This window comes from Myotis brandtii, unplaced genomic scaffold, assembly GCF_000412655.1.
Source record: "Myotis brandtii unplaced genomic scaffold, ASM41265v1 scaffold123, whole genome shotgun sequence".
In the NCBI taxonomy this organism is placed as follows: domain Eukaryota; kingdom Metazoa; phylum Chordata; class Mammalia; order Chiroptera; family Vespertilionidae; genus Myotis; species Myotis brandtii.
In genome coordinates this window covers 5,156,128-5,167,882 of record NW_005354291.1, presented here as the reverse complement: position 1 = coordinate 5,167,882, position 11,755 = coordinate 5,156,128, and the positions used below count along the sequence as shown (strand labels likewise).

The 11,755-nt window shown below is 39.8% G+C and overlaps 1 protein-coding gene across 1 annotated transcript in view; it reads right to left on the bottom strand.

Moving 5' to 3' along the window:
• Positions 1 to 310: 310 nt before the first annotated feature.
• RNF217 (ring finger protein 217) overlaps positions 311 to 11,755 on the bottom strand; it is a gene marked incomplete at its 5' end in the record, with an annotated part of 109,562 nt that continues 98,117 nt past the window's right edge. Inside the window, 3 exons of the mRNA XM_005859103.2 lie at positions 311 to 1,205; positions 2,583 to 2,654; positions 6,215 to 6,416. Coding sequence (XP_005859165.1) covers positions 1,132 to 1,205; positions 2,583 to 2,654; positions 6,215 to 6,416 — 348 coding nt within the window. The remainder of the gene's footprint in view (positions 1,206 to 2,582; positions 2,655 to 6,214; positions 6,417 to 11,755) is intronic.

Below are 11,755 nucleotides of genomic sequence, written 5' to 3'. Positions count from 1 at the left end.
GTTTAAAGGATTAAGCAGTGTTTTCCACAGCAAACCTGTTATTTAAATTAACTAATTCTGCCTAAAAAATTTATTCATATAGTGAAACATGTAAGCCAAAATATAAGAAATCTGAAAGACTGAATGTTCAGGTCTTGAGAATTTCCTAAAATCAGTCAATCAGTTTTGTCAGTTTATAAAGTTTGATAATCCTTGGGTGACAAGGCACACATTTCTGTGTGTGTGTGTGTGTGTGTGTGTGTGTGTGTGCGCGCACGTGTGTGTGAGTGACAAAGAGAGAGCAAGAAATAGAAAGGGTCAACAATCGAAATAGCCTGTTGTCTAAATTGACTTTAATTCAGTACATTCTCAAATTATGCTCACAAAGGAACCATCATCTTTAAAGATATCTATGAAAATGTGGGAAAATAGTGTAGAGGCATGGAAGTTGACCAGTACAAGGTCATTGGGCCGAGTTTTAATACAAATCTTTATACACACACATTCATACCCCTACATGTATACACTTCGGTAACTCATGATTCTTTTCATTAATTTTGTTTCATTAGTTCCCTTTGGGCACTGAGATTTTTTTTTAGACAATTACAGCATCTGAAGGAGGAAGGAATTACACTGCTTGGGCCACAGATGAAAACAGGGGCATATGGTGAGCCTTCATCTGCTGAAAGGTGGCCTTGCTTGTTGGTACAGGTGGGACTTCGGCTGTTCACACCAAGTCTCACAGATGGCCTGGAGGAGGGTTCAGGTACAAAGACAGTCCAAGCAACTCTCGGGAGAGGCATGCTCAGACAGTGCTGAGGATAACTGGTTCTTACTTAAAATAATTTCTTCCAAGACCCATACTTAAAATAATTTCTTCCAAGACCCATTAAGAAGGTCAGAATTATGACAGGTGTTTATAATATATGAAAGTGACCATTCTGTAAAAGCAGCAATCAATATCAGGAAAGGCCAGGATACCATGTGGGGAGTGCAACGGAGCTAGAGGCATCGTGACCTGCAGAGAACCACGGAGACACGAGATGGCAGATGGGTCCTCTCGCTGTGTTCCAAGACGCAACTCTCAGACGGGTGTGCCATTCTGGATAGCTCTTACCCGGACCAGCTTAGTTAGATGAAATGACATGTACTTCACCAGTGCATACCTGTCCGTGATCGTTTTCTCTGTTTTTTACAAAGGCAATAGATAGGAAATACAAATAAACCTAGGGGTTAAAACAAAACAAAACACTGTAAGCTCATTAGAAGGAGAGGCATTTCGGTTTACACAGTTGAAAATTTTCCATTTTGAAAATGATTTAAAAATCATCATAATTTAGCAATATGTGAAAATGAAAAGAGGAGAGATATCTATGGCACAAAATGTATTTACTTGTACAAGATTTCATTCTTTATTCGTTTTCTTTAGGTCTCTCCCCTCTTTCACAATCTCCAGTGATACCAGTTTGAAAATGGAACAATGTTTTCTATCAAAATATCAAACCGTAGGTTTAAGTCTTATTCATTAGCTCTAGTTATACCATTTGCATACTATGATATTCATACTTCAGACAGAATAATGTGTTACTTAACAGCATGGGCTGTGGAGCCAAATGTCAGGTTTCATTCCCAGCTCTACCACTTATGATTGGCCCAGGAAGCCTTAATTTCCTCAACTGTAAAATGCAGATAACAACAGTATCTACTACATAAAGATTGGCTCACTGTCATAAATGTCAGTTACTTTATAATTCGATTTGTCTTATATGTGCAAATTACTTGCTAAATAGAACTTTACATATGAAAAGTTATTTTATTTAGAAAAAAATGCCATCCACTATGTGAAACCATCATCAGAGGTGCCTTTACCTATAGCATTTAACTTAATGTTCTCTGAAGCGATGATTCTGAACGTGCGGTCTCTGGTCCAGCAGCATCAGCATCACCTGAGAAGTTTTTGAACTAGAAACCCATGGGCGCTGCCCAGACACTGAATCACAAACTGTGGAGAGGGATCTGCAACCTGTGCTTAAACTGGCCCTCCTCTCCAGGTGGTTTTAAAGCTAGAGTCTCAGAAACCACTGCTTTAAAAAACATATTTTAATATATTTCTGTGCATAACACTATACAAATCGCTGATACATTTTCTATTGGTCAGGGCTCAAGTACATGTTGGGTATATGTTCTTATCACTTGAAGGTATCTTTTTCCACTCAGGGCACTCTTTCACTAGAACAAACCAAGGGTGTACCAGAGCCTCTTTTCTTTGATGATCCAACCGGAACTCAGAATTAAAAAAATCTGGGTTCTAGGCCACTGGACTCTTTTATTAAAATACTAGTTGTATGAATATCGTTATTCAAAGGGGGTTAATGATGCTTCATAAGATACATGGTACAAAGTGTCCATAGACTGAACAAGTGCCACACAAATACATCCTATATGAAATACGAGCCTCTGAATCTGTAAATCAATTGCCTATCTAAAGCAAGCATGGAACAGACATCATGTCCACTTAATAACAGACTCACATGATTACATTTGCACTCATTCTCTATGGCACTCAGAGAATTCTAATCTCAGATACGTTAAGTGTTTCTTACCAATTACAACTGCTATGGCCCCTAGTGCTAATCCCAGGACCAGGATTAGAGGTGCAACAAATAATTTTCCAGCTGGAAAACAAAAGGCAAAACCAGTTAGAGTCTTAGAGCAAAGTTACCCAACAAACATTTCAGCTATGCTTGTTAATATCACAGTGTATATTATATTTTAAAGGAAGTCTAATGATAATGAAGGCAGTGTTTCTCTAAGGAAATGTATCAGGTGTAGAACAATTATATACAGATGTAGGTTTAGTAACTTCACTGCAGTCCTGGGCACATTAGTCAAACATCTCATAAATCATTTATCCTTTATAAGCAAAAAAACTACCAAGCTACTGGCTCACTTTATTCTCCCAGGACTTTTCCTTTAGGTTTCTTGCATGTTCAATTTTCAAGATTCTAAAAGATTAAGGAGTGACACAATCTAAGTTGTGTCTCAAAAATATAATTAGCTCACAGAATGGAAAGCTAGTAGGTGCTGTAGAGGACTTCTGCCCAAGCCCTCCTCTGGAAAAGTGATTTATTTACTTCCGGGTCCAAAGAAACCAATATGAACACCTAATAAACAACTATAAAAGGATATTACAGTACTATTTTAGAGAAAACTACCAATAAACATACAATATATTGGAAGTTACTCGAGTAAATCATCTTAACAAATTATAAAAGGAAGCACTCTATAATAAGTCCTATGTCTAAATGTTGATAAGGATGCCCAAAGGCATCAATCAGCCTTTTTTTCCCCTAAATAAACGATTGAGCACTGATTATAATAAACACCAGATACATGCAAACATAGCAGAGTTCACAATCAGAATCCCACTAACTTTGAAAGGCACTAGCACACACACAAAAGCCTAATAGTTAATATCTTGTTGTTATGTCATAATCTTAATAATCTTCATCCTAAGGCATGTGACATAGCAGTGCAGATGCAGAGCCCAGACACACGAAGAGAGGAGGAAGGAATGGAGGGACTTGGCAGTAGAATCACTTAGCTGTTTAAAAATAAAGCAGCAACACTATTCTACAAATGAAGGACAGTAATTTGGAATACCCAATTACATAAAAATAACAGAAACATAATGAAGCCAGAAAAAATGTCAGTATTTTTATTCTTAAGAAGTGGTCTTTGGAACCATTTGGAATCATGACCAGACAGATAGAAAAAATACAGTGTTTAACATGTAATTGTAAAAGATTGCCATTCAACTGACACAATTGACACCCTGGGTTTTACTTATAGTTTTCACCAACGACAGAATCCAATTAAGTAATATTAAATTTCATTGAACAATTACATTTTGTACATTCTTAAAACTATACTAAACTGGTTAGAATATATTGGTTTGCATATTTTATTTATTGAAATATGTTTTTATTTATTTTTAGGAAGAGAGGAAGGGAGAGGGAGAAGGGAAGAGAGAGAGAGAAACATTGATGACAGAGAAACATCGATCAGCTGCTTCCTGCACGCCCCCTACTGGGGATCGAGCATGCAGTCTGGGTATGTGCCCTGACCCGGAATTGAACGAGTGACCTCTTGGTGCATGGGTCAACACTCAACCACTGAACAACACTGGCTGGGCTTGGCCTGCATATTTTAAAAGACTCTGTTTCTCTTCTGTGCATGTAGCTCAGTATGTTCATTCATGTGGTCATACATAATGTAGACCATGGTTCCCACACTCCAGGTGTGAGAGAAGAGCAGCCCCTCTGTGCCTCTGCCCAAGAACATCTGGAGGCGGTGGTCCCAAACCAAGGGAGCAAACTGGGTTACATCACATAAGGACAGCGGGTGGGAGGACTTCCTTAGGGTCAATCCTTCTTCCTTCTTATATGGCAGCAAAGGTAACCCCTTTGACAGAGTAACCCCTTTTCCTGCCTTTTGTGCAGATGGGAGAAGTGGGAACCTCTCCACGGGGAGTTTGGTCCACAAGAGTTAGAGGCAGCTGTGCTGGAGGTGGAAGATCTGTGTGGGAGGGAGAGCTTATCCTAGGGCCAGCTGCTCCTACATTGCAGGTTTGTTCTGACACATGCACACACACACACTCAGAACAGAAATGAGGCCCAAAAGAAAATCATTTACAGAAAGCTGACCATAACATTTTAAAATAAAAACAGAAAAGGAACAGAGAAAAGATTTCCCTGCCTACAAAGTCTATGAGCTGTGCATTCTACAGGCTGCTAAATAACTCGACTCTTGTATGCTCTGAGAAGAGGATTCTAGTGAATGGAAGGAAAAGAACTATCGTGCCACAGAACGGCACTGAAGTAGGAAAGAAAAGAACAATGCAAAAAATTTAGGATTTTGTGTTTGTAGGTTGTTCTCTGCATGCATTTTCTTACAAATAGGTTACAGCTCAAAACTTAATTTGCAATTAGTTTTCTCATGGTATTACTATTATAAATAGGGGTTAGATTCCCTGAGTATCCCTCCCAAGTCTATTTAACTAATAAGTAAATATTGGTTATATAATTATATCATATACCATTATAAGCAAATCAAGTCATTGAAAATGATTAAAATCAATGTTGACTATATTGAATTATATTGGCTATGGTAAATTATGCTTGAGTTTCAGTGAGGACATTTTTATAGAGGTTATACAAGATTTTAGAAAATGATGGCAACTGGTCTCCATAAATTAAAGTGAATCCTAAAATACATGTTCTCTCTTTTACTTGAAAGGAATCTATCATCAGCACCAGCGTGGGTCTGATTAACCATCATATGTACTGGAGAGGGGAGTGGTTTACATAGCAGTGATGGAGAGCTAAAGAGAGCTCTAAAACAGCTTCATGAAGGAACTAGGCAAAAGGAGGTAGAAAATGGGCAACGTGGAAGATGTTAACAAGTGTTGCATATACATGGGAAACTACCACAGGAAGACATAATGGAGTTCTTTGTGATGAAAGAGAGGAAGAAATCCCACAGTGGGTACATTCCAGGGGAGTGAGTGCTATTGAAACAACTATGAGGTCTGAAGAACTGCCCACATGAAGGTGGAATCAGGCCAGAGCAAAAACCTGTGTTTATGTTTGCATATCTGTGTATGACATTGTGTGTTGAAGATTAAGGAGGAAAAACTGGGGTTTGTATGCTCTGAGGGCATTTGCTACTCAGTACATTAACTGTTAGCTAGTAATACAATAGAAAAGATATACAGTGACTTATCAACTATATGGATACAATGGAACTCCATTAAGGGCTCTGAAACATATGGATGTTTTTTATTGTATAGCATATCCTCTATGAACAGAGAGAGGGTAGGTATAAGATTCACTGCTAGGCATTGTCAATATAAAAATAAATGTGACGTTTCTCTCAATAGGCGCCTTACAATAGGTTACAGAAATTTAAAAATTAATTTTACATTTCTGCAGAGAAATTAATAATTTGTACTCTGAACAAAATCTGGTGGCTCATGTAAGACAGTCCTGCCAACAAACTTAAGTTCTTAATTATAAACTCAAAGGGAGAGAGAATATCTCCCCCGTTTTGGGGTAAAGGCCCCACTAGGATAGCTGGCAGTGGTCAGCATTATCCTGGCTATTCCATTTCTGAGTTCTGCTATCACTGCTCACTTCGCCAGGGAAGATGCCTCAAGGTCACGTCTAGTACTTACCACAGACCGACCCTCGCACGAATCTCCTTAGATGAGGTCTCTCTGGGAGGTAGCGATATTTGCATCCAAATATACTGAGGTTTGATGTGTGGTCTCCAAAGAAACGGAGCTGGCGGTATCTCTCCCCACATCGATAACAAAAATTAGTGTTACATTGTGAACAGGTCATGTGATCACACCCTTCAGTTCTCTGGATGTGGATCTGTGTCGGAAAAAGAGGGAAAGGGAAGGAAAGGCGATTAAAACGTTCAGCAAGTAAATCTGGCAAATGTTAAGGAACAACACTTACAAGTTTTGCCACTATATAAACCTTTCTTACATAGCAGTCCTGAGCCTTTCAATTTGCTTGTAATCTGCCGGGAGCCGGTCCATCCTTGCTGCTTGACACAGTCGCTGCAGGGAAGAAACATCTGCACAGCATGTTTCAAGGGACCTGGCGTATATGGCATACTTTTCTTAATATGTTTGCTCCCCTTCTTGGTGCTATGTGTTTTAACCAAAGTCACCTCTCCGAGAAAGGTTGTTTCCCCAGGTGGGGATTTTTCCCTGGAGTTAGGGATTAACAGGACTAAGGAAGGGAATAAATCAGCAAAACTCCTTAACTAAGGCGGGTAGTTAATCACTTTAACTACAAACAATCACCCTTGAGCTACATAATCTTTACTCCCTGGAATGGAGATAAGAAACGCCCTAACCTTTGGAATAGAAATTGATAGGATTAAAATCAACTGGTATAAATACAGATGTAACAAGACAACAGAAGACAGAACCTAGAGACAGAACCTAGAGACAGAACCTAGCGAGAGAACATGGCAAAAGATCCTGGACAGAACCTGGCTACAGAACTTGGCTGGAGAACCTAGACAGAACATGGTAGGAGAACCTGGACAGAACTTTGCTGGCGTAGTTCCTGACCAGAACCTGGCTGGAGAACCACCAGAACTTTGCTGGAGATCCTGACCAGAACTTGGCTGGAGTTCCTGGCTAGAGATCCTGGCTAGGCTGCTGATCAACTGAACGCTGTCTCCATGTCATTCCTTCTTCGCCGACTCCGTCCACACCTTTGGGGACCCCTGGACCTGTTGGGGTTGGACCCCAACAGTAATCATGTTCTCCAGGATCGTCTTTGTGTCAAACACTTCATGTGTGCAAAGCTCAGTAACATTTCAGGTACTCACGCTGCTGGCTGGTTATGACTAATGTTTAAACTAACACATCCCAAAGAAAGCTCACATGTCTTTCTAGACATACACCCAACTCAATGGTCAGGAGACATTTTAAAATGCTGGGAAAGTGGATGTTGTGTAAGCTGTGTTCAACAAGGCGACTGGGGGAATAAGAGGAGATGAAGAGTATTCCTTAAAAGCCCGTATTATGTAAAACTTTTTCTGAATAAACATCAAGAAGCAGAAAGCTCTTTGTGTGGAAGAAAATGATAGGAGCTAGAAGTGTATTCACAATACCATTTTAGTTTCCAACTGTAATATCATTTGCAAATATGTTTACAGAACTGTTTGCAGAATTCTATTTGTGCAACTAAGCACTTTCCTCAATTGTTGCAGTCAAGTTACATGAAACACAACTTCACCCTTAATGCAACAAGGCTTTTATTCCTTTTTTCCCCCTCCCCTCCCGAGCGGAAAACAGCAAGGCTTTTATTCTTGAATAGTCCACCGTATACCCAACGTGGTAGTCACTGCTTCAGCCCTGAGGCCATGTTATAATCAAGATTTTACTCTTTGAGATATAATTGAATACTGACACAGACAGAATCCTCAGGGGCACTCATAAATTGGAGCCATCTTTCATTCCAGGATGTGCACAATTAGTTTCTCAGGTGAGCATTCATGAAAGAGAACTTAGTATTTCATTAAAAAGGTTTGGTAACACTGTCCAACTCTCATGTGATTGAAACAGGGCCAACTAAAAGCAGTCTTCCCATTTCACTACAGAGTAGGCACTTACTACATTCAAACTATAGCTCACTTATTCTTATCATATATATATTTTTAATCATTATATCTAAAGTTCTTTACTTAGGAAATGTATTTAAAATGTCTCCAATACCATTTTGACTATTGAGAGTTTCTACCCATGACTTTGTTTTGGGACTAGTGTTCAGTGAATATTTTAATGCAACCGAGAACGTCACAATTAATCATGTGAGCCAAACCCTCAGTGGTTGCTTGACTCATTTTAGTTAAGCCTTGGCCACAGTCCATGACTTTACATATTTCATTTAAAATAATGTTTTCCTTCCTCAATACACAGTCTAGTTCCCTGAGCTTCTGTAGCAGTTACAATTATGTTTTTCAAAAATGGACAATGATTATGGATAAAGTCACCCAGGAATAACAGATCTTTAATGTAAAAGGAGTAATTAAAAGGTTGACAGATAATAAAAATTATCCATTTCAAACCTAACTCTGTTTTACAGATTTTGAAAATAAAATTTTTGAAGTTGCTAATTCCAAATCACATGCAGTGTTTTCAGTTTAATGATTAAATAACTGAAATTTTAAACTTTGATTTAAAGCAACAATATGAATTTTAAAAGGATTTCTGAGGCTGCTTTTAAAATAACCAAAGATATTAATCATAGTAATGGTGAAAGTTTCTTGAGTATCTATATCTATCTATCTATCTATCTATCTATCTATCTATCTATCTATCTATCTGTCTGTCTGTCTGTCTGTCTGTCTGTCTGCCTGCCTGCCTGCCTGCCTGCCTGCCTGCCTGCCTGCCTGCCTGCCTGCCTGCCTATTTATCTACCTATTTGTCTACCTATCCATCTGGAAAGCTTCTAGGGGGCAGTGACAATTTTGAAGAAATAATAACTAAGCACAGGGCAGCACATTACAGGCACTTAATACAAGATCAGTGAAGGAACCAAGGAAGAAAAGGGCACTAAGTTTCTGACAGGATGTTAGGTATTCAAAATCATTAGGTGGATTGTAGGTTAAATGTCCATTCTCTCCTAGTGGCTGATTCTCAGCAGGTAACCCTTGGCCATATAGGGAGGTTGAAAGAGCCTGGGTTTTGATTTTAAGAAGCCCTCTGTTTAAATTCTGGCTCCACTAGCTGTATAAAAAAGCTACTTGAGCCCGGCCAGCATGGCTCAGTAGTTGAGTGTTGACCTATGAATTGAAGGTCACAGTTCGATTCTGGGTCAGGGCATATGCCAGGGTTGTGGGCTCAACCCCCAATAGGGAGTGTGCAGGAGGCAGCCAATCAATGATTCTCATCATTGATATTTCTATCTCTCACTCCCTCTCCCTTCCTCTCTGAGATCAATGACAAAAAAAAGTTACTTGACCTCTCCCAAGCCTCAGTTTCAATATTACTTAACATGTGATAATGCATGTACAGTGCTTAACCCATTGTTTGACACATCCTGAGTCAGAACAATGTAATATTGATTCCCCTTTATGCACCGAAAAATGTGAGTAACATGGGCAATGTAACAGCACACCTCCTGATTGCCAGGTGGTCCCCTTCCTCACTTCTTGACATGGGTAATTCTTAGGCAGATGCTGAACTAGAGGACACCTTCCTAGATAGGGAAGGGCTAGCTTGTGGTTAAGGGCAAATGAGCATCTGTGGTCAGAGGTTACTAACAACTCATTATTTGGTCCATAGAGGCAAAACTTACTTTTTCTGCTATTGGCCAATCCATCCTTTTAAAATTGTATCGAGCCCTGGCCGGTTTGGCTCAGTGGATAAAGCATCGGTCTGCGGACTGAAGGGTCCTGGGTTCTATTCCGGCCAAGGGCACATGCCCGGGTGCGGGCTCAATCCCCCATAGGGGGCGTGCAGGAGGCAGCCAATCAATGATTACCTCTCATCACTTATGTTTCTATCTCTCTCCCCCACTCCCATCTTTTCTGAAATCAATATAAATACATTACAAAAAAAAATTGTATCGACTTCTTTTCTTTTACCTGACAGATATAGGTTTTATGGGGCCAGAAGGTTATCTGATTTGAGGGCCCTCTTTAAGGAGAAGAATGTAAATTACAAACACAAATGAGATACATGCCTAAGAAGGGACTTGGCAGGTGAGGGTTTCTGAAGCCCAAGCTCTTTTGCTTCCAGGTAAACCCACCCCCAGCCCAGCATTTCCCCTCTGTCGTGCCTGTTTCTGGGAATGATTCTGAAGAACGATTCCTGTGCCCAAATCCACTTAGCACAGCGGGTGGTGTACAGGAAGAATGTAGGCCAAAGGTCCTGCTGGACCTTGGCACCACTTCTGATCCTTCTTTAAACCACCTGAGCATGTTAAAGAGAACTGCTGGGCAGCCAAAATAAAGATGACTTCGTCATACACTCAACTTTTTCATTGTGGGCTGTATTTGATCTCGAAATGGAGACAATAAAGCTTAACTTTTCCTGCTCACATACCGTAGTGTTGCATTTGACTAGCAAAGAGAAAAGGAATAATGTTTGTTTAGAGCACATCATGTGCCAAGCATTGTGAACAGATTAGCACCTTTAAGCCTCAGAACCGAACCATGAGACTGGCATTCTTACTCATAACCAGAGCTCAGAAAAGTAAGCTGTTAGAGTGAATAGAGAAAGGGTTTTGATTCATGTCTGTGTCTTTATCATGCTAAATAGCCTCTTATTATAAACTTAAAGATAAAATCAGAGGTCAATCATCTTAGTTAAATGACAGCATAACCTTTGCATTAGTCAGACTGACATGTGTCCAGTCTCCTGCACAAGGCAAATCTGAGTCTTCCTGCGTGTCTTAGCTTTTTTGGGGGTACCAACTCATTTCTTCCTTTAAAACAGTATCAAAACTTTTTCTGACAGGAAGGTTGTTCTAGTAAGTTCAACTTGTCACCGACAGTTCATTCTCCTCAAAATTTCACCTACAATTTTCATTGTCACATTATATCTGTAATATTGTTTCATTGACTTCTGAAATCTTTATGAGGCAAATTTACTTTTTCATTTAACTCACAAAGACAGCAATTTATAGTCTCTCTGAACAGTCTTTCCTTATTTCTAAAATAATATTCTGAGCACAGCAGGCAACTAAAATATTGTTGGTCCAATATTTCTGTACAGGAGGTGATAAAATTCCAAGCTCTGACAATACTCTACAGTAATCTTGTACACTGCAGGATTATATGGTTCTATAGATTAATTTGACTACTTCACACACATGAAGCAATGATTTAATCATGAGAAAATAATTTCATTAATTTACCAACTGTTAAATAGATAGTACTTCCTTTAATACTACTGTGAATATATTTTGATTATATGAAAATCCTATCTAATAAAAGACAAAAAGGGTAATTGACCATACCTTCGCTACGCTTCCCATTGGCTAATCAGCGCCATATACAAATTAACTGCCATCAAAAGATGGCAGCTAATGTGCAACTGCAGGCAGGGCTGGCCAGTGCCAGACGCCATCCGAGCCCCGTGTGTGGCCCTGGGTGGCCAGGCTTAGGCAGCGCGATCGCGTCACCTAAGCCCCGCCCCAGCCGGGACCCCCATGTGCCGCCTAAGCCCCGCCCCCAGCCGGGA